Below are 23252 nucleotides of genomic sequence, written 5' to 3' on the forward strand. Positions count from 1 at the left end.
ACAAGGAACACAATGATCTTGAGAACCCGCAGGTGGAGCTCCGAGGTGTCCCAGGCTCTGGAGCTCTGATAAGGGAGTGTGAGCCAATGGGCAGCACTGGGCTGGCTTCCACTCATTAGTGGACCCTAACCAAGCCACTTGCTGACTCTGTGGCTCCTTTTCCTTGCCCCTAAAAAGTAGGGGCTGCGGGGACATCTGTCTTCACCTTGCATTGGATCAGAGCTGAACTGGTCATCCTCCCCCGAAACCAGCATCTCTCCCTGCTGTTTCCCACCTTGGTGGCTATCACCAGTGAAACCTATTGACATCACAATGAAAACCAGGTGAAAACCATTGAGGCATCTGGTGTAATCAAATGGATTACACTGGGCACCCAAGCCACAAACCTGGCTACTGACCATCCTTGCTCCTCCCTCTTCCCCTGAACCAGTCAGGTGGATCCTACTTTCTAAATATCTCCCAGCAGGTCGCGTTCTCTCCACCCTACTGCTGTTCCCCTGGCCCAGGCCACCTGGGCAATTATAGGAGTGTGATATCCAGGCCCCAGTCTTGCCTAATTTATTCCTATCCTGCGGGGGGTACCGGGGTAGTTCTCTTACAAACATAAATCCCTCCTACTTCCAACCCCACACAGCCCCCACTACGCCCATGGTGAACCCTAGGTCTTCCCCTGGCCTGCAGGGAAGTCCTTGCATGGTCTGGCCTCCCCCCGCCACCGCCTACTTTGGAAGCTTAACTCAGTTTGCTCTCCCCGCCTCCTCCCTCTGCTTTTGGGCTACACTGGCCTTCTCAGGGTCCTAGAACTTGAACTGCTCATACCCGACTCAGGGTCTCTAAGACACATCACTTTTCCACCCTCACATTTCCCCCACTCCAATCCCCTGGGTCTTAGTTGAAACGCCTCTTCATCCGGAACATCTTCCCCATCCCTGAACAAGTCAGCCCCGCCTACTGTATCTTCCCACAATGCTTTGCGTGTCTCCATGGTAACCTCACCACCCCTGCCGGCTTCTTCAAGGTCTATGGTCCCCTCTGCACCCTGAGCTGTACCAGAACAGGGCCGTGTCTCTTTCCTGCAGCGCCACAGTCCCCGCACCCTGGTCTGTGACTGCGACGGCGACACAGCCTTGTCCGTGAGGCTGAACCGACAGAAATATTTCCTTTTCCAGTTGGAGATTGACCAGTCAGCTGAGTGCCCGGCTCCTCTTGCATTTATTGGAACCTGCTTACCCAACAATCCACAAAGGAGCTTACATGGGGGCGGGGATATTTAGGGCTCCAGTGACCTATATTTAGGGCTCCTGTGACCTAATCCTGGAATTATTACGGAGGCCTGGGCTGGCGGGCTGGGGGGAGGGGAGGCGGTCTGGGGGGAGGGGAGGCGGGCAGTATAGTGGGCGGGACTTGGTGAATAGCTTAACGACACTTCCGTTTGGCAGGGAGGTGTGCAGGAGGGTTTAATGTGCTGTGGGTTGGAGGCCCTCCCGGCCCCGGGGGCGGTGTGTGTTTGTGTGCGTGCACATGTGTGCACAGGTGTGTTTATTTGAGAGGGGTGGGGAGGGAGGAGACCTGAGCAGTTGACATCAGAGTTTCTTTTCCTTCAGTTTCTCCTTCACTTTTTGAGGCTCGAATTGAATCAGTCGCAGAATTTCCTTATTGGCCAGGGTCCCTTCGATGAATTCTTTCTCTGTAAGTTTATCTGCAAGAGGAGAAAATAATACAGTCAGGATAGACTGTTTCCAGCTGCAATGAAGCTGATATTTGCAAGCATACCCAGAGTGGATGGCTCTATTATGAAAATACTGATCTCCTTGCCCCTGAGGACAACCCCACCCTCTAACTCTTTCCTAGGACCCCTGGACCTCCCGGTGAACCAACAATGAGAGGGTTTGTGACAGGCCCTGCAGGGTCTCCAGGAGGCTGGGCCAGTGCTGTGTCTCTTCTGATTGGTTGGCGATCCTTTCCTAGGCATCTCTGCATCCCTAATCCTAAAGGAGATCAGTCCTGGGTGTTCATTGGAAGGACTGATGTTGAAGCTGAAACTCCAATACTTGACCACCTAATGCGAAGAGCTGACTCATTTGAAAAGACCCTGATGCTGGGAAAGATTGAGGGCAGGAGGAGAAGGGGACGACAGAGGATGAGATGGCTGAATGGGATCACCGACTTGATGGACATGGATCTGGGTGAACTCCAGGAATTGGTGATGGACAGGGAGGCCTGGTGTGCTGCGGTTCATGGAGTCCCAAAGAGTCGGACACGACTGAGCAACTGAACTGAACTGAACTGAATCTACCTCCCCCTTTGGGACAAGAAAGGGCTTTGCCCCAACTATTGAATTCAGTTCTCTCCAGTTAAATGCACTCACTAAGCCCTTCCTCTGTGCCACTGTATATGGGGCTGAGGTCATTGCAGGGGGCAGAGGGCAGGGTGTAACACGGAAGGGAGTGAGATAATGCCCCTGGCCTGGGGAACTGTTGGTCTGATGGGGAGACAGTCACCTGTAGAAATGACTCTGTGCTGTGCTGCGCTTAGTTGGTCAGTTGTGTCTGACTCTTTGCAACCTCATGGACTGTATGTAGCCTGCCAGGGTCCTCTGTCCATGGGGATTCTCCAGACAAGAATACTGGAGTGAGTTGCCATGCCCTCCTCCAGGGGATCTTCCCAACCCAGGGATCAAACCCAGGTCTCTTGCATTGCAGGTGGATTCTTTACCGTCTGAGCCACCAGGGAAGCCCAGAAATGACTCTGCTGCTGCTACTGCTGCTAAGTTGCTTCAGTCATGTCTGACTCTGTGCGACCCCATAAACGGCAGCCCACCAGGCTCCCCCGTCCCTGGGATTCTCCAGGCAAGAACACTGGAGTGGGTTGCCATTTCCTTCTCCAATGCATGAAAGTGAAAAGTGAAAGTGAAGTCGCTCAGTCGTGTCTGACTCCTAGCGACCCCATGGACTGTAGCCCACCAGGCCCCTCCATCCATGGGATTTTCCAGGCAAGAGTACTGGAGTGGGTTGCCATTGCCTTCTCCGAGAAATGACTCTAGAATGAGGCAAATGTTCCTCCCTGCTTATGGCGAGGCTCATAGTCCTGATGTACTAAATGCTCAATAAAGCTTGGCTTAGCTGAAGTGGGTTTCCATTGGCTTTTTATGTTCCAGGCCTTTTGAGTGACCTTAATCCTTCCTGGATTAGGATGCAGGTTCCTTGTGCAGGTCAGGGTGATGAAATGTGGGTTTTAAGGTCCCAGGTGCCCTATGAACCTCACTGATAGCTTGAAACTCCTACTCTCAGAAGCTGATTGTGGAGTGAAGCCTGGTCTTCAGATGGACCATGTGAAAACACAAGTCACCTGGCAGGAGTACCACTGCCTCCTGTGACATTCACTGGGGTCAATATTCAGGTCAGCAAGTAGCAGAACAAGGGATTCAGCACTTGCCAGACCCAGCAGGATGTCAAGATGGAGGTTAAAGAGCCAGAGGGGTGACATGCCACTGGGAGGCACCTGAAGCAGCCAGGAGAAGGTGTTCAAAGGGGAGATGACGTCTGGGTGAGGAAAGGGAGGTACCTACCCTTCAACATTTAAGGAGGCTCTCACTTTCAGCATCGTATGGGCACAGGGCTGGCATCTGAGAAGGGGGGTCTCCTTAAATCTTGTGCCAGGGCACCTCACATGCCTCACCCTAGTTCTGGCCCTAACGTCACAGATCTGGTTGCTAATCCACCTTCTCCCTGGACTGCAGATTAGTAGGGGCCTTCTTTAACATCCTCCATGGGTGTGTGACCTGGAACGCTGGTAAGAGACTCGCCCAGAGATCACAAATGGGCCGATACCAGCTCCTCAGATGTGTGTGGACCATGTAGTGTTTCATCAGTGGAGGCACTTCAGATTTTAAAAATCTCGATTGCTGGCTTCTCTTTAAAAAAAAAAAAGCAGACGATGAGGCCCCAACGGCTCTGTATTCCTATGTGGTAACAATTGACCAGAGGCCATAAAACCAGGCAGGCCCTCATGCCCCAGTGTTTGCCAGTTCCTATTGCTTCATTGGGCCACTGTCCACTTCTCTCACGTTCATCATCCCGGCCCCATTGGTCATTCGAGTTTGCAGTCCCCATCTGACACCAACCCCTCTCCTGTGTCCTTCCCGAGCTGGACATGGGCTTCAGGCACCAGCAGCCCCCACCGCCCAGTTCTGGAATCCATCACCGCTCGGTACAAGCTCACGCTCCCCATTGGCTGCTCTCAGCCAGACTGAACAGGGGAGGGAGCCAAGACAGGTCAGCTCCTGGCAGAAGGGGGCCCGAGGACACACCCTCAGCTTCACCAAGACTTTCTTAGCCCAGCCCTGCAGTTTAAGACTTCTCTTGCATCTGCCCATAAGCCGTTCATCTGCTTTGCAGTCTGATGGCCTTCCCAGCCTCCTGAATATCTCTCCTCATTTACCCTCATAGCACCCCCCACCCCCATCAATCTCTTGAGATTGAATTGAAATCTAATTCCATCTGATGGTGCTTGGGGGTTGGGAGGGGGGACCCAAACTAATGTCCTAAAGTAACACCATATAAATTGAGATCCCGCTTACTTGGGATGCCATGCTAATTCTGAAGTGAGCTTTACCCCATCCCAGCCATGCAGAAGGCTACTTGTTTGGTTTAAACAAGTAAACCAAAGTGTCCTAAAATAACAACACAAAACTGGGCACTCCATTCAAAAAGAAAGCAGTATGCTTGCAAAGCCTCAAAACTTGTCATTTGTATACAAAATGATGGGCTGTTGTCTTGATTTTTCACTCTTTCTTCAAAGTGGGTTAACTCTGTCCAAACAAAAGATGCTTTTTTTTCTTCCAAAGCACCCCATCATTTACAGCCTATGTTTGCCCCCAGAGAATCTTAGGCAGTGGTGGAGTTTTATGAGCAGTGGGAGGTGGTGACATTTTCAGTCAGTTCCAGAAGGGCCCACAACTGTCTGTTGACCATTCTTCTGCTGACCACCTCGCAGTGGGAGGAGGGGTCCTCTGTCCCACCTGGTCTCTGGACTGGGAAGGGTCAATCTCACTGGGGTCTCTAGGACATAGCCCGGGATGGTGAAATCAAGAGCTGGGAAGGAGAAGTCACTCACCATCATCCTTCTTGCCAAAGAATCCCCAGATCTTCTCTGCTCGCTTTTCCGGAGTGTTCTCGTCTTCTGGGAGATGCTTTGTGTCCTCAGGGCTGATCATTTTGAAGATAGCCTGCACCGAATTGAGGGGGAGCACCGGTCAGAAGTGATTCTGGGGGAACCCACATGGCTTGAGCAGGACGCTGAGGTTAAAATGCAGATGCCCAGGCCCCCCAACCCATTGGCCCCGACTGAATCCTCCCTAGTTCCTGAGAGTGGGAGGAGTCATCTGTACTATTAAGAAGGGGAAGGGAATGCGGGGGAGGGGTGAGGATGACTTTCCCTTCTTATTTTGTCCCTTTCTGCACAGTCTGAATTTCCTGACCATGCAGACATATTACTTTCATTGTATTAAAAAATGAAAATAAGAAGTAAAAGGCTTCCTGAAGGCTGCATTTTGAAAACTGGTACCTTTAACCTCACTGCCCAGAAGTGCATCAGACGGCTTTTTCTGAATCCAAGTGGTACTTTGGTTGCCTAGCAGGCTGGCCTATGGTGCGTGTGTGCTAAGTCACTTCAGTTGTGTCCGACTCTTTGCGACCCCATTAACTATAGCCTGCCAGGCTCCTCTGTCCATGGGATTCTCCAGATAAGAATACTGGAGTGGGTTGCCATGCCCTCCTCCAGGGGATCTTCCCGATCCAGGGATCGAACCTGTGTCTCTTACATCTCCTGCATTGGCAGACAGGTTTTTCAACAGCAGTGTCACATGGATTGCTTATGGTAATAAGGGCTAATGTTTGTGCCCTTTTCTAAGTGTCTTTACATGTAAACTCATGACAGCTTTATGAGGTGGGTGTTATTGGCCCATTTCACAGATGGAGAAACTGAATCAGCTGACTTGCTAGAATTCAGCCAACCAGAAGCAGAAAACTGGAGATTCTAACCCTGGCAAGTTTGATTCTAGAACCTCTGTGCTTGCATCTCATGCTATTCCTAGAATGTCTTGGAGAGCATGGTAGGGGCTGGGTAAGGCCTCTGGAAGCTCCTCCTTTACCCCTCTGCTTAGGGAGGGTAAAGCTCAAGGGTCCTTGTCACTTCCCTCTACTCTAGCTAATACAGGAGCTGAGTAGACAATGTCCAGCAAAGCAGGAAGTGCCTTCCGACATGTGGTCAGGGAAAGGGACAGGGTAGTCTTGATGTGCCCTTTCAGCTCCAGGTTACTAGGATTCCAGGAGGCTGGCCAGACCCAGAGTGCATGCTCAAGGTTGTGGCTCCCCCATCTTGAGTGTCCCAGTTTGCGACCTAAGTGTTGGGACTGGGACGCTGTGGAGACACCAGGGAACCAGCTGGGCAGGGGCAGTAATGCCCATGGAATTAACCTGGAGGGAAGAGCAGTGGCTTTAGAAACTCCTTTCAGCTCCCTGTGCTGCAGCAAGAGAAGCAAGGGAGTCAAAACCCGCAGCTGGGGCAGCTGCCTCACTGACAGTGCTCAGAGCCCCGAGGTACCCGGCACTGAAGTAAGGGCTTCCTCAAGTTCCTGAGCCAGGGACCCATGGGCAGGTCGGAAGGCTAAAGGCTGAGAGTGACTGGCTGCCCATCACCCTGCTTCTAAAACCAAGGGCACACTGTCAGGGCCTCCAGGAACGGACTGAGAAAGAACCATTACGTCCTCACCCTTGGGGGTGGGAGGTTCTGTGGTTTTCTGGATGCCCAGCTTGGTGGTGGTACATCAGAACCCTCAACAGATGACCGACTCCCAGGCCAGTTACCTTGGACATGGTGAATAGCAGAGGCTTGGCACGCTCTTGCATAGCCTCACCTGTGGACGTGCCCTTCTCTCTCTGCCTCCCCACACCTCCCACCCTCTCCTTCCTCCTTCCCTTCCCCTCTACCCCTTCATCTTCTTCCTCCTCCTTTCTCTGAAGAATCACCAACTCAGAGGCCTCTGCTGGGCTTGGCATCCTTTAGGTGGTTCTGAGGAGGTGGTCCCTGCCACAGGCCACCTGTCAATCCAGGGAGCTTGCTCTGCAGGCCCCACCCAGAGACCAGTGAGGTTTCTACACACACCTGCCCCTAACGGGAGGCCCAAGAAGGAGTCGCTGACCACAGCTGCATCCTTGACTGTTTTATCTACGGTTTTGCCTAATAAAGGTGGAAGAATTGGGTGAATGAAAGTGGGATTACAAATGCCTCAAAAATTATATAAAAGATGAAAAATATACTCTCTTTACAGGAGTGGGATTAGAGAAAGAAAGCAAGTGACATGGGTGGGGGTAGGGGGAAAATTCAATAAAATGATACTGAATGAAGGGAAAAAATGATATAATAGGGAAGAAATAGAAGTATCCTCGTTATCCAAAAATACAGGAACAGTTAAATAATTTTATGACATGTCTATAAGATGGAATTCTAAGCAGCTGTTAAAAACAATTTGATATTGAAAATATTCATAGTAAAATAGTGGCTGAAGAAAAGTATGATAAAACTATATGTGTATATGTCCTAATTCTAAAGTTGTTTTTAAATATATAGATAAAAGACTGGAAAGATACATGCCTATTTGTTGACAGTAGTTTTCTCTGGATGATGAAAGTAAAGGCAATTTGCATTTTCTTTTGCATAGGTTTCTAAATTGCATGCATTTTATATTAAATAAAACTACTTTTCAAACACCTAAACATCTTGGCAGATGATCTGATCCTGGGCCAACATATCTGAAACATGTTATGTCTCTAAAATGACTCGCAAGGGACATCCTTGGCTGTCCAGTTGTTAGGACTCGGGGCTTTCACTGCAGTGGCGATGGCCCCTGGTTCAATCCCTGTTTGGGGAAGTAAGATCCCAAAAGCCACAGGACCAAAATAAAATAAACATAAATACATAAATATATTGGGTTGGCCGAAAAGTTCGTTAGGGTTTGTCCATAAGATCTTATGAAAGGGACTTCCCTGATGGCCCAGTGGCTAAGATTTTTGGGCTCCCAGTGCTGGGGGTGGGGTTGGTGTTCCACCCCTGGTCAGGGAACTAGACCTCACATGCCTCAACTAAGACCCCCCCTGCCCCCTGGAGCCAAATAAACAAACAAACAAAAAAAGAATCTGAGTGTGTCCTATTGGAGGTTCTGAAGGATGTTTTATTATTTTTAACACCTACTTATTTATTTATATTTTCTTAACTGCACTGCACAGCAGGTGGGATCTTATTTCCCTGACCAGGGATGGAAACCATACCCCTAGCATTGGAATCCCTGGACAACCAGGGAAGTCCCTGAAGAACGCTTTAATGAAGAAAGGAAGAATGATGGGAGGGAAAGAAGGAAATGGTAAAGGTAAATAATAGAAAATACCCAGATTCTTCTTCTCTAGGAGGAAAATGAAGCTGTGGGAAGGTGCCCTGTGCTGTGCTTAGTCACTCAGTCGTGTCTGACTCTTTGCAACCCCATGGACTGTGGCCAGCCAGGCTCCTCTGTTTATGGGGATTCTCCAGGCAAGAATACTGTCCAGCCCTCTATTAATATTGATTTGTTGGAGACTCCTCCTGACCACGTTCTCAGAGCCACTGAGTCACCAACCTCGGGTGTCCACTCCCTCCTCCCTGCCAGGCCCCAGTGAGGAAATAGTAGCAGCCCAATTCCTCGAGACCCCCATCCCTCTCAGCCGGAGATGAGGAGGCTGACACTGACCGTGACAATCTCCAGCACCTCGTTCTTGCTGATGGTCCCATTGCCATCCACGTCATAGAGGGAGAAGGCCCACTCCAGCTTCTGGTTGGTCTTGCCCGCGCTGGTCATGTGTAGGGCGATGACATACTCCTTGAAGTCCAAGGTGCCATCGCTGTTGGCATCAAAGCTTCGGAACACGTGCTGGGCATAGGCCTTGGGGTCGGCCTCGGGGAAGAACTTGGAGTAGATGGTCTGGAACTCCTGCCGGGTGATCCGGCCACTGGGGCACTCCTTCAGGAAGGACTGGTACCAGGAGCTCAGCTCCTCCTCCGTGAACTTGGTGTTCAGCTGCAGCTCCTCCAGGATCTCCTTGGACAGGGCCCCACTCTTGCTGTTCCCCATGGGTGAGGTGGTGTGGGCCCGGCCGGGCTATCACTGCTGGGTGGATGGGAGCAATGGGGTCTCCTGGCTGCCGGGCTTGGTGCCGCAGGAGACAGTCGCACCCTGAGATGCTGATGGATTAGGCGGATTTGTGGCCGGGTCACCCCAGTACTTGGAGGGAGGAGGGGCCTGGAGCTTGCGGTTAGGGGAGGGAGGCGAGCTCCCAGAAGCCCCCAGAGATTAAAATAAAGAGCTGACAGCAGGAGGTCAATCCATCTTGGCCTTCTGGGAGGCCGGGACAGTAGATCAGAATCTTGAGACCTGAGGCCTCACCTAGGCCCCGCGGCCATCCCTACCTCACCCCCCACCGCTAGCTCTAGCTCTCTAAGAGCAAGGATGCTCCCTGCCTGTCTTCCGTTGCCCTAACTCTGAGAGTCTCTGCGGCAGGGGTGGTCCTATAATGCTGGGTTAGGAGTCAGGCTCTGGAACCAGCACAGGTTCAAACCTTAGCTTTGCAATTTACTAGCCGTGTGACCCTCTGGCGCATTTCTTTTTCTTTCATTTTTTAAAAATTGGAGTATAATTGATTTACAATGCTGCATTAGTTTCTGCTGTACAGTAGCGTGTGTCATCTGTAAGTGTACATACATCCACTCCCTCTCAAGCCTCCCTCGCACCGCCCTCCCCCGTCCCACCCCTCTAGCTCATCACAGAGCACCGAGCTGAGCTCCCTGACCTATACAGCGGCTTCAGGCATGTTTCTTAACCTGTCTCTGCCTAGAGTTCTCTTCTAATCTTTCACCTCCCTCATGGTTTTCCTTAAATGTTGCCTTCTCAGTAACAGCAGCACCCCCATCCCAACCACCAGCAAGCCCCAACTGTTTATCCTGCGTGGTTGTTCTTCCTCTCGAGCACACCTTCTGACTTAGTGTTTATTTATTCCACGTGCTGCCTGGGATGGCATCAGAATGAAAGCACCGTGAAGGCAGGGATTCTGTTTTGTTCCCCACTGCATTTCCTTTGCATGAAGGGTACCTGCCAGCTTTGGGCCCTCAGTGACCATTCCTTGACTAAATGGGCATCGTAATAGCATCGCTGTTACTGTAAGCCTGAAATGAGTTAATATGTGCAGTGCATTTACGATAGAGCCGGGCGGTAGTAAGAGCCGAACACATGTTGAAAGTGAAAAGTGAAAGTGAAAGTTGCTCAGTCATGTCCAATTCTTTGCGACCCCATGGACAGTCCATGGAATTCTCCAGGCCAGAATACTGGAGTGGGTAGCCTTTCCTTTCTCCAGGGGATCTTCCCAACCTAGGGATCAAACCCAGGTCTCCCATATTGCAGGTGGATTCTTTACCAGTTGAGCCACAAGGGAAGCCCAAGAACACTGGAGTGGGTAGCCTATCCCTTCTCCAGGGGATCTTCCCAATACAGGAATCAAACCAGGGTCTCCCACATTGCAGACGGATTCTTTACCAACTGAGCTATCAAGGAAGCCCTGAACACATGTTACCTTTTGCCAATATTCTTCTGTGACAGGGATCAAGAACTGCACTGCGAACAGAGGCCAGGCCAGCATGTGGAGTGTGTGAGTGAAGCCAGGGAATTAGGAAGGCAATAGGGAGTGGTGAGGCCTATGTCCCACATGGCAGGGGCTGCCTCCATTAGAATGTAGTCAGATGGGATTATGGCCTGGTGTTACTAGACTTTTTGGTAACCCAAGAGAAATCAGAAATCAGATTTCCAGATGCAATTTCCAAACTGTGGGAGTGATTTCCAATTTTTTCAACAACATGGTGTGGGATAAATACAACTTACCTGTGGCTTGATTTCAGCTGTATATCGTTGGTTGGCAACCAAGCCTGGTGCCAGGAGCTGGAAGACAGTAGTATGTGCTTGCTGAGTGAATGAATGGACAAGAAGGAGCTCTGCCAGGGGAGGCTTCCACCCCTGTGGTCAGCTCAGTACCCAGTGTGGGCCTCAGGGAAGAGCCCTCATGAGTAGGCTTGTACCTGAAATCTCAGCACCCGAAGGAGAGGCCACTGGTGCCCTTGCTTGGCTGAGCATCACACCTGGAACCCCAGAATCGCCATCTAGAATGGGAGAGAAGTCTCGGCTTTACCCGGGGGTGGTTACTACAAAGGGCTTTGTAGGGGGCGCTGGTGGTAAAGAACCCGCCTGCCAATGTAGGAGGCACAGGAGATGTGGGTTGGATCCCTGGGTTGAGAAGATCCCCTGAAGGAAGAAATGGCCACCCCCTCCAGTGTTCTTGCCTGGAGCATCTCATGGACAGAGGAGCCTGGCCAGCCACAGTCCGTAGGGCCACACAGAGTCAGACACAACTGAAGCAGCCTGGCACGCACACACAGTAACTGCAAAGAATAAAGCGCACAGTGTGCAGGCAGGTGACTTAGGGTTTGTATCCTATTTCATAAGAGGCTAATGGCAGGTCCCTGCCGCTGGGAGAAAGACATCCACCAGCCCCTGCTAATGTTATGCAGGATGGACCTGGAAGTTCTGGCTCAGGTGTGCTGACCCACTCCTCCTGGTCGCCCCACCCACTGAGGGTCCAGAGTGCTTCTCAGGAGGCCTTAATGTTAGATGTGTGTGTGTCTGTGTACTTACTATTTTTTCCATCAGTTTTTGATAGCATAGTCTTTCTTAAAAGGAGTGGTTTCTCCTTTTCTAGGCTTTCACTAGCCCGCAGCAAGGCATTTGTTCTCAAGAGCAGCTAGAAATAGGACAGTCATCAAACAAACAAAACCCAAGCCCTGAAAATGAAGTCAGATGCCTCCACCCTTGCCTCTGAACCTGGTGTGCGAGGATTAGAAGTGCTTCCTGGGTGTCCACACCGAGCCTGCAGGTGAGACAAGGCCAATGTCACAGGAAGAAACCAAGCTCTCGTTCTCAAGGAGTGAGCAGAGTGGGCAAGAAGCTGTGTTTCTCAAGGTGAGGAGCTGGGTTGCCATGACAACAAAGAGGCTGTGGGCCAGGAGACAGGACCCCGTGTTAACACAGAAGGCAGCCAGAGCCCCCAGCCCCTCTGCCCCTCTCAAGAGCAAGGAGCAGGTGCTGCCCACACTCTTCAGGTTGCTGTGCCCAGGAGGGCCCGACCGTGGGAGGGGACCACAGGCAGCTGTGTCGATGCTGAGAGAGGGGTCATGACCTGGAGGTTTGTTTGAAAACCTGCGTAAACATCTTCTATCAGAGGGAGAGTTTATGTTCCTTAGCCAAACAAGTTGTTGGAGATGATGTATTGTGAGGGGATTTGTTAAGTCTAAGCTGGGGCCATAAACTGTCCCCGAGCCCCAAAGACCACTTGGGGAGAAGCCCTCGTCTCTGGCCAGTGCATCTGTTTGTGTCTCCCCCTCCCAGCCTGGCCCTGACTGAAAGACACACACTCTTCCCAGAGGCTGGCCCTGTCCTCTCCCTAAGCTGGGAGCCCCGTAGCCCCGGTCCCCCTCCTCCACCTTCCCTTGCTGTGAGCAGAAGGACAAGAGAACCCTTTGACCCTGGTCTGGAAGCAGAGGGGAAAGAGGGCTCAGAGAGGGTGAGTGGGAGGCAGAGAATGGGAGGAACGCCTCTCCCATGGCTGTCTCCATCATGGTAAATAGCAGTCTGTCCTTTTGGTTGCCTGGACCAAAATCCTTGGAGTCATCTCCTGTGCCCCTCTTTCTGTCACACCCCACTTTCGAGCCACTCCAAACTGGCTTGAAACCACGTTGGTTCCACTTTCAAAGCACTTCCAGAATCTGACCGTTCTCCCCACCTCCTCGTGGCCACCCCTGCAGGCACCGTCCCCTGTCCCTGCATTCTGGTGCCCTGCTCCCCTTTTCCTACAGTGAGCTCTCCAGCAAGGAAATCAGGCTGTGCGCTCTCAGCTTGGATGGACCCCAGAGCAAAATCACAGGCTTTCCAAAGCCTGCAAAGCTCTGCAGAAGCTGCCTCCTCCCCGTCACTGTGTCAGCTCCAGCCAACTGGCCTTAATGAGGTGCCTCCAGCCTTTAACAGGGCCACCTCCTCTGCCTGGAATGTTCTCCCTTCCAGCTACCTGCTGGGCTCCCTCCCAGGTGTCCTTGACTTTGGTCAAATGCCACCTTCTCAATGAGGCCGCTCCAATCACCCTATTTCATGTTGCCACTTACCCACCACCACCCCTGAAACCCTCCCCCTGCCCTTTTGTCATAACACCTATCATTTTCTACATACTCTATAAACCATTTTGTTAGCCTGTCTCTTTCTGCTGGAAAATAAGTTCCAAGGTCAAGATTCTTGATCTGTTCCCATCACCAATGTGTTCCCAGTACTGAGAGCAGTATTTTGCATTCTGTGCGTGCGTGCTAAGTCATTTCAGCCGTGTCTGACTCTTTGTGACCCTACGGACTGTAGCCCACCAGGCTCCTCTGTCCATGGGATTCTCCAGGCAAGAATACTGGAGTGGATTGCCATGCTGTTCTCCAGGGGAGCTTCCCGACCCAGGGATCAAACTCCTGTCTCATATTAAGTTTCCTGCATTTCGCAGGTGAGTTCTTTACCACTAGCACCACCTGGAAAGACTCTGGCATACAGTGGTGTTCACTAATTATTGCATGGATGGGTGGATGGGATGGATGGGTGGAGAAAGGAAATAATAGCCAGGAGCCCCTTGTGTTCATAGGGACAGAAGGCTCCAGGGAAGGGGACTGGGGCCAAGGGTTTGGTCTGGCAGCATGATACCCATTGGGGTGGGGGAGGCTCAATGCCCACATGCTCGTTGTCCCTCTGCTAAGTCATTGGGGGTAAAATGATCACCCAGCTTGGGAAGGACACTGAGCCCATTTGTGCAAAGAAGAGTGTGGGAGCCCTCCAGGAAAGAGGGTCGCCCAGTGGGACGACATGGTGTCTCTGGACAGTTTATTTTACACAGGACGAAATCTAAGCATCTCAAGTGTACACACAGAGCCAAAGGGGGAAAAAATGAGAGCATTTAACTTCCTGAAAATGCTTTATAATAATGCAGAACAATTATATAGAGCAAACGCCTTCAAAATTTAAACATTTAATTTTTCAGCATTAATACACACGAATGCTATTACGGGGGTGGGGTTGGAAGGGCGGATTATAGCCTCTGTAGGGATCAGAGTTTCAACAGTGTTACTTATAAATTATAGTACATCAACTTTATTTACCGATCTAGGCAGCCAGGGGATGGAAGGATATACAACATGAAATAAACACATTCATACCGGGATGAGGAATGCTGGAGGAGACACAGCTTTTTAACATTAAAAATGTATAAAGTATTTAGCAAAAGTTACAGAAAACAGAGCAAACAAGCAAGTTTATTTTGTTAGAAAATCCCGTTTTCATGGGGTTTGCTGATGTGCTCCTGTCTGTGAAGGGGTTTGTTCCTGCCCCATCGTCCCCTTCCTAAGGGAAGGGCAGAGATACCGATTTGGGGCCCCGTCCCCAAGGATGGCATGTGTCCCTTTGAATGACTGTCCCTGGGTCCACAAGGCTGCCTGGAGGCCCCTGTCCCAAGAGCTGGTCTCTTGCTGCATGCAATGCCAGTTGAAGAGCACTTCCACTCGACGGACAACAAACGCCCAGGTCCCGGGAGAGGATGTGACAATGACAGGTTACGGGACGAATGAGAGCAGAGCGGGGCCAGTCTGGTGCTCTTGCCCTGGCTCATTATGCTTTCCTTCCTCGTCACCACGTCACACCGTCCCCATGAGTACCCGTGTGCCTGACCCTCTGCCTCCTACCACTGCAAGCCCGTTAGGGATGCCCCATCACACATAAAGGGTCAAGTCCCCCGAACAGCACAGAGATCCAAAGGCATCACAGCCCCTCTCCCTCGGAGACACCTTCCAACAAGGTCCCCCAGTAGCCATGCCCCAGCATCTAGAAGGTTCAGGGGAAACAGAACATTGGTTTTTGTCACCTTAGTCTCACCAAGCCAGGAAAGAGGGGTTGGGTCCCCCACCTTCACAAAGGGCCCGATAGAAATTACTCCAGTGGGGGTGGGGTGGAGTGGGGAAGATGTTGAAAGCCCCCAGGCCCCCCTCCCCCAGAAAAAAGAGGCATCCTGGCAGCGGGGGATCCTGTGTTGTGGGCTCCACAGCCCACACCGTCACCTGGCTGGACCCAAGGATGTCTTCTGTTGGCTGGGAGAGGTACCTGGTTGCTTTCTGGGGCTCAGCTTTCACTGAGCAGGGCACAATCAGGACGTAGCTGGAGGCGTCCTTACTTTGGGGATCTTGGCCAGAGCTGACCAGCATCAGCAGTTGGGTGTGGTTTTCTCTCTGCCACCACCCAGGAGGGTGCAGGCATAGATCAGGTAAGCAAGGCTAGGGCGCTGACAAGGACCTTAAGGGAGGGGGCTCTGACACCATGCCTGTTTTTGCTCCTTGGAAGTGACCCTCGGGATATGGTGTCAAACATCAGTGGATGAAAGGTAATGGCTTCTGCTTTCTTTAGGAGTCCGAGGAGGAGGAACTACCTCATTCTCAACAGCTCATGAAACTCTAAGTTTTTGTGTCTAAAAATCTCTTTTTAGATTTCTCAGCACCCGGGGCCCCCTCTCAGGAAGGTGTGAGGTGACAGCATGCACAGCTGTGCCGAGCAGACCCAGATTAGGTATGACATGTGCATTGGGCACAAAACTGGAAATGAGAACGGAAGGAGACAGAATGCAGCAGCTGGAGGAGGCCTGGGAGAATGTTCTAGAATAAACACCTTCAGTTTGCAGGTGAAGGAAGATCCAGAGAAAGGTGGTGCTGAGCCCATGGCCAGCCCCCTGCTTTCTCACCCACACCCTCTTCACCCACCTCCCACACCCCTGAACTCTCACCAAATGGCAGGGACTGGGCGAGGTGAAGGGAGGGTCCCAAGGAGCAAGTGGATCTACCAGCTGAGATACCAGCTTCAGGGGGCAGCAGAGACCCTGTCCGCCATCCCCGCCTCCATCCCCAGCAGCTCTCTGCATTGTGAAAAACTTAAGTGTTAGATGCTCCCCAAACTAAAATGACTCAAAAAAAGCCAAGTGTAAGTCCCAAGAACCACTGGATGCAGCTGGCTGGAAGTAGCTGTGCAAACAAGCTCAAGACTCCAGGTCAGGAGCTTCCAGGAAGACAATTTGTGTTTTTAAGAGCAAGGAAGCAGTGGGGTACACCCATTCAATGGACGGCTACTGGGCATTGCAGGGAACAAGCTAGTGACATCCTACGACAAGGTGACTCGGAGGCATCAACCTGAGCGAGGAGGCTAGACTCAAAGGCTTCTGCCTATTTCTATGACACACTACAGAAGGCAGATCTGCAGGGTCAGAAAATCCATCAGTGGTTGCCAGGTGCTGGGGCTGGGAAGAGTTGATGGACATCAAAGGAGCATGAGGGGATGTTTTTGGAGTGATGGCAATATTATGTTGATCTCAGCAGTGGTTACTAGACCGTGTCAAAGTGTTAGTTGCTCAGTCGTGTCCAACTCTTTGTGACCCCATGGACCCCATGTGTCCGCCAGGGTCCTCTGTCCATGGGATTCTCCAGGCAAGAATACTGGAGTGGGTAGCCATTCCCTTCTCCAGGGGACCTTCCTGATCCAGGGATTGAACCCGGGTCTCCTGCATTCCTGGCAGATTCTTTACCATCTGAGCTACCAGGGAAGCCCCATAAGACTGTTTGTAAGTTTGTCAAAATTCATTGAACTGTATCCTTCAAAAGGGTGAATTTTCTTGTACGCTCATGAACCCCCAATTTCGAATGTCAAATATCTCAATAAACTTGGAAAAAAAGGCAGTGGGACCTGTGGGGACAGGAAGGTTTATGGAAATAACGGTATGCTGGCTAAGGAAGTGTGCTTCTGATCTGTGCCCCACTTAACACTGGTCCAGGAACTTTCCCTATCTACATAATCACCAGTAGGTCTGCAGAATCCTGTATAAATTCTCCTTGTCAAGGCCATTCACCATTGGAAGTAAAATCACTTAAACAAGCCGAGGTCTTTGATGTCCTCGGAATCTTATGGCTTGCATTTCCAAGAAGGGACTTTGGCTCTGCCAAGACTTCTTTGCTTCCATCTCCTAATCTAGTAATTGATTGGTTTCCACAAAGGGAATACAAACCCCTGGTTCCTGAGTATACACAGGGTTTTTCTATTTGCTTCAGTTGTTAATCAGCCTCAGTGAGGGAAGAAGTGTTTCCCCCTCAAAGAAATCCAACCCACCCTTCCCTGCTCCCCAGCTGACACAGGTGTTGGGTAGATTAAAAGGAGACCCAAGGTGCTCCCATGGGAAGAACCTCAGGTCATCCATCCCTGTGGGTCAGCTGGCCAGTGCTTTCCAACGCTGATCAGAAGCAATAGAAAAAAAAAAAAAAAAGAGAGAGGGACAAGCAGCTTATCCTGGAGGTTGTCTTGGTAACTGTCTTAGATTCTATTCTAAAAATCAGGCTTTCACAGATGAAACAAAGTGCATCCGTGTCTCCTAGGTAGAAGGGGCTCACCTGTTCTCAGAAATGGAACAGTGGATGTGCTCACGAATAACCTGGAGTCATTCACCCTGAAAAAAGCCAAGCATATCCTCTTATAACCTAAATACCCAAACCCAAACCAAACCAACCACAAGGACAGAGCACCACTCTGAAGATGACTCTCAGACATGACTTCCTCCCAACCACAGGGACAGAGGCCTGTACTCTCAACTCCAGCCCTGCTCGTGATTCGCTATTCAGTTCACAGCTCTCACTGGCTGGCCTTGGGCTTCATGCTTCCTCTGTGTAAAGCAAGAATTATTTAAAACAAACAAATCTCTCAAATTTGAGCTGGATGTGAGCTGTGAGGGTCTAGTGCCCCCATGATTGTACTCTTGGTACTCTCTGGTTCTTCCGTCCTTGGGTAAATGCCACACGGCTTATTACAGGCTAGCAGTAGGTTAAACGTGGAAGAGGTGCAAGGCTCTCATTTCCCAGAAAGGTCTGAAAACATGCGCTTGTCCCTATGGAGAACAGAAGGGCTGGGGGATGGGGCGGAGTTCCTGGCTGGTATGCAGCTATGGCTGCAGTACTGTATAATACCTGGCTTGCCCCAAGTGTCTGCTGATTAGATGAATGAATGAGAATCAGTGAATGAATGAAGAGCTATCAGTACAACAGAGGGTATCTCTGCAAACCTAGACTCTGCAGAGAGTATCTGTAGGTGAATGCCAAGGTTACTCATCTGCAAGACCCTTGGGGAAAAGACGAGTCTACGCAAAAGAACAGATCATTGGTTTCCCTGATGACAGATAGGGCTATATCTTGTTCCTAGATCTTTGCATACTGCCCAGGCTTAGCTAAATGCTTGATGAATGAATAAAGGAGGGAAGAAAAAAGGAAAAGAAGTATATGGGGGTGCCTAACGAGACTGAGGGAAAAGGGGGAAAGCATGACTTCAGAAAATAGACTGGCCTACATGAGGCCAACTCAGGCTACCCTGAAAGAGGCGAGAGCCCCAGGGAATAACAGAAGACTCGGGAATCCTCAGATGGGGATGAGAAAACAAAATCAATGAGCCACATCACACATGAACGTATCTATGTTAACAAGGCTATTGGCTTTGAATGTTGGAAATTAGTTGAATCCACAAATTAGTTGACTAAGCCACAAAGCAGTTACTACTAGCACCAATCTTTTTTTTTTTTTTTAATCAAGAAACCAAGAAATGATAGCCCCAAATGGGCAGCTGGTGTCACAGCCCAACCCCAGACGAGAAGGAGTGGTTCTCCACACCAGACACAGATCTGTCCTGGCGGCCTGCATGTTAGTGAAGGCCTTCACACTGACCTTTCTGGTTGGGATGTTTTGAGAAGAAAAGTGGCAAAGCTTGGTTTGCTTTAGGATATTCAGCATCTTTCTATTATCACTACGAGGGCGCCATACTGACTCAGAGAAAGGGGTACCAAGAGATACAAGAAAAACGAGTCATCAGTTACCAGCCTGGAAGATGGAGAGAGAAAGACCAGTGAGTTATCCTCTTAGATGGCTGCCCTTATGAGACATGAGTCCTGTGAACCCAAAGTAATCAATGGGAAAAGTGAAGAAACACGGGTTCTTAGGGTGTGGGCTCCAGGCTAGAATGTGCCCCTTGCAAGCTGTCTGACCTCCTCCAGCCCTATTCTGCTTCCAGTCCCCTCAAGCCAATTCTCAAGATTTAGTATGTAAGCGAGAAAGTGATGAGTGAGGACCCGGTGGCTTCCCAGGTCAGCGCAGACCAGGCTTTCCAGGGAAAAAGGAGATGGCAAAAGGGCAAGGGGGCACCAGCCCCAAGCAGGGGCTGCATGTGGGGCTTGGGAACGTGCAGAAGGGGCTGAAAGGCCAAGGTACCCGACTGCCTGGATGGTGACATGTACTGTGGCCACAACAGTCTGCAATGCCTGCGTGGTGCCCGCCAATGAGAGCCACACACGGAATGGCAGTCCCAACTCCACCGTGCACAGGCAGATAGAACCACCTGCGAGGTGACAGAGACTTGTCCCAACCCCTCCCTGACGTGAGACTGACTCAGCTCCCTGGGATGGGTGAGGGTGGAGGACGGGGCTTCCCCGAGGAAGCGGCTGCAGGTTGGGTGGACTGGGATGTCTGGAAAGAGCACGTGACATGGATGCCTGATCTAACAGGCACACGATTCACTGCTCCAACTTGGGATGAATTTGCTGAATGAGGTAGTTTCATCCTGACCTCTCCAGGCAGGGTCAGTCTGGGAAAACTGGAGCCAGACCTTCTTCCCAAGACTCCCATTGGTGAAAACTAGCAGAGAAGAGCCAGGATGTAGGCCCTCGGAATATTCAAGGCCCTCAGAATATTCAAGGGGGGAAAAAAAAATCAAGAGGGAGGGCTGCTGCAAAGGATTCTGGGTGCGGGCTGCTGTGCTGAACGGTGGCCTTCTCTCCATGACTCTGATCCTGACACTTGGCTTGGAGACGGAGACCTCCCTCCCCTGCCCCTCCAAAGGCCTGGAGACAAGGAGGTCAGTTGGAAGAAGGGCCGTTGGGCTTCCAGGGGCATGAGCATGGGACACAACTGCTCTGGGTGGGGAGGGGACCCCTCTGGTACTCAACAGGGACCACAAAGTTCCAGTCTCGGTTTATCCTTGGAGTGGCAAGCGCAGCACGGGACTCAGGGGGCTTCAGCCTCAGAGACAAGGGCAGGGCTGTGGATCCATCTTCTCGGCCTGGGAACACCGGGGAGCTCCCTGTGGGGCCATCTGGGCCGCCCTTCTGGCATCATTGTCCCCTCTCCTCAGTGGACCAGGAGAGCAGGGGGAGGGCAGTGCCACTCCCGACAGCAGGCCCCCCCGGCGGGAGCGCCACCTCCTCTCCGTGGGACCCCCAACCCCTCCTCGGTAGGACCCCCCGGGGCCGTGCGTCTATATCTCCATGTCCACGGGGCGGATGTTGCCCGTCTTGTGCTCTCTGACCCACAGCTCCCTGTCTTTGGCTGGGTCCACTTTTCGAAGCAGCTGGTCCACAGGCTCAACTGTCTGCAAGGGATGGAGAAAGAGGACACAGTTGGAGGCAGAGGTGGAGTCAGGGGCGTATCCTCTGAGCTATGCCACTCACACCCTTGCGCCCGACACAGCAGCTCCTCTAGAGCATTGTGGGGTCCCAGGGAGGCCTGTGTGAGGGACAGACCTGGGGGCTGGGAGAACCAGGGGTGGGGCGATGCAGAGCTCTGGCCTCTGCTCTTCTTCCCCTCATACACATGACCCTCCAGACCACAGGGTGGGTGAAAGGGCAGGTGGGCTCAAGAGTCTGTGACCCGTTCCTCTTTTCACGTGTCCCCCCGTTTACCACCTGCAAACAGGTTTATTGAACTTTAGCTTGAGAGGTTTTGAATAGCTCCAGCATTGTAAGAAATCCAACAGAGGAGGCAAGGTCACCTCCAGCTATTTTAACCATCATAACACATCTATGGGGTGCGCTTGGGATGGAGTCACGTGGTTGCCCAGGGTAACTGACACGTCCATCCCAAGAGGTCCCTGCCCACCCTCAGGACAGATTCCTCCATAGCAGCTATGTAACCTGCCACCATGGCACAAAGGCCATGGCTCCCCCTGGCCCAGCATCCCCCAGGGGCCCCACTGGTCTCGACCTAGGTCGGAGAACTCACGCTTTGGTTGAACATGTCCGTCTCGTGCCGCAGCTGCGTGTACTGGCAAAGGTGCTGCCGTATCATCTCCACCCTCTCCACCTCCAGCCGCTCCAGCTCCTGGCGAGGAGGAAACCCACAGAGACCTCTGGGGGGTGTCCCTTCAACCTGGGGACCTTCCCCCTACATGGGTCCTTGACCATCCTAGAGGCAAAACACAGATGCTGCCCGACTCCCTGGGGTCTGGCGAGGCACCCACCCCATATCTGGGGGCGAAGGTATAGCCAAGGACGCAGTAGCTGCTGTTTCCTGAATCTCCTTCTGCCAGGCATGGTGGGTACTATGAGCTTTCCATGCATCGCTTAATTGTCCTCATCATAATGTTAAGAGATACAGGTTCTGTTCTTACCTTTTCCAAACAAGGGAATGAACACCTCGAGAGGTTACATCGCTTGCCCAAAGTGACAAGGAATTATGGGAGCAGTGGGATTTGCACTTTTGTGCATTTCTTTTTTTTTTTTTTTTGGCTGCACAGGATCTTAGTTGCGGCATGTGGGATGTAGTTCCCTGACCAGGGACTGACCCCAGGCCACCTACACTGGGAGTGTGGAGTCTTAGCCACTGGACCACCAGGGAAGCCCCCTGTTGTGCCCTTAATCAAACTTCTGCACGGCTGCAGCCCCAGGCCCTGACAGGGCTGAGAAACGAAACACGTGCAGGAGCTTCTGCCCTTCAGACTCTCGGGGCTTTGTCCCTGGGCCTCTGCTGAGTGGCCTCGTCTCTGTCCGCCCTGAGTGCTGAGGGACAGGCCGGGGAGGCAGGAGGGCCAGGAGCGGGGTGGCCAAGGCCACAGGGAAGAGCAGAAATTTGCTTTGACTCCTAAATGGCCCTGCTTCTTTGGAATTTAGGGGATCCGGCCACTATTCTGTGTCCAACTAGGTCACTGCCCAGGTGATTAGCCGGGAGTCGGGGGAGTAAGCAGGAAACTTAATTAGGAGATTAACCAGGAGGAAATCTAGGCCACTGTCCCCGGGGGAGGCCTCTAATCTGCTCTGGTGGGCTGGTGTCTGCAGAAGGCAGAGGGTAGTCCCGTGCTGGATGGGCAGATGGACAGGGGTGGCTTGGGGCAGAGGGATGGTGTGATAAGCACTTGGCAGGACACCTCCTTTCTCACCTGGCCCAGTGGCCCAAGTGCCAACCCATCTCACCATCTACGCAGCGGGTGCTGACTTCACAGAAATACTCAGGAGAGCAAAGAAGTGGTCCGATGCCTGTTCCCCCACCCCTGGTCAGAGGCCTCCCCCACTGCCCCAACCTCACCCATCCACACGTCTCGCAAGGCTCTGTGATTGTAGACCCTTAATTCTTCTGGGGGAAGGAAGGCCCACATTTCCTACAACTTGGCTATTTTTCCTAAATGGACCACTCTCTGTTCGGTTGACCCTGACCCCTCAGGACGATACGGCAAGAGCCCATAGCTGCCTGTGTTCACACAGTAGGAAGTGCCAGAGCAAGGGTATGAATCCACATGGCCTGGCCTGGAGATAAGCTCTCAGTTTCAACATTAGAGAAGATCTAATGACCATCTCTCACCTCCACCCATCGACCTCACGTCCACCAGCATCCACCCACAGCTTCCTGAGCGCCCACCCCTGCGGGGACATGCTTCTGCATCTCCAGTCACTCACCAATGTGGTGGTCACCATCTCTTCAAACCACTTGGACTGGGCCTGGTTGTAGAGGTCCACACAGCGCATGAGGTCATCTCCTGCAAAGGGCCAAGGCCACTGTCACTCACCAGGGCTGCCCTCTGCCACCTGTACCCCACAGCCGAGGTGATGGAGGCAAAGAAGGGGCAACCCAGCATTATCAAAGACTGGCTTCAGAGCGTGCACCTGAACTTGACTCCAGATGCCAAAAACTCAGGAAGGCGGTATGTACGGTGTGGGTCGGGGTACTCCGGGGACCCCTCAAGTCTATCATAAGCCCCAGAAATGCTTCCTCCTCTA

General features: G+C 51.8%; 2 protein-coding genes across 8 annotated transcripts in view; both read right to left on the reverse strand.

Annotated features, from left to right (window-relative positions):
• Window positions 1–1403: 1403 nt before the first annotated feature.
• On the reverse strand, window positions 1404–9160 carry RCVRN (recoverin). The gene is made up of 3 exons (XM_070773091.1): window positions 8780–9160; window positions 5116–5227; window positions 1404–1699 (listed from the first exon to the last, which is right to left on the reverse strand). The coding sequence occupies exons 1-3, from the start codon at window positions 9158–9160 to the stop codon at window positions 1584–1586; spliced, it is 609 nt and encodes a 202-aa protein (XP_070629192.1). The 3' UTR covers window positions 1404–1583.
• A 5001-nt stretch (window positions 9161–14161) lies between these two features.
• Window positions 14162–23252, reverse strand: part of GAS7 (growth arrest specific 7) — a 210456-nt gene continuing 201365 nt past the window's right edge. For all 7 annotated transcript variants that reach the window (XM_019981774.2, XM_019981775.2, XM_019981777.2 and 4 more), the window contains 3 exons: window positions 22932–23011; window positions 21265–21363; window positions 14162–20635 (listed from right to left, as the gene is read on the reverse strand). In XM_019981774.2, coding sequence (XP_019837333.1) covers window positions 20522–20635; window positions 21265–21363; window positions 22932–23011 — 293 coding nt within the window. In that variant the 3' untranslated portion in view covers window positions 14162–20521. The remainder of the gene's footprint in view (window positions 20636–21264; window positions 21364–22931; window positions 23012–23252) is intronic.

The sequence above is a fragment of the Bos indicus genome, chromosome 19, assembly GCF_029378745.1.
Source record: "Bos indicus isolate NIAB-ARS_2022 breed Sahiwal x Tharparkar chromosome 19, NIAB-ARS_B.indTharparkar_mat_pri_1.0, whole genome shotgun sequence".
In the NCBI taxonomy this organism is placed as follows: Eukaryota; Metazoa; Chordata; class Mammalia; order Artiodactyla; family Bovidae; genus Bos; species Bos indicus.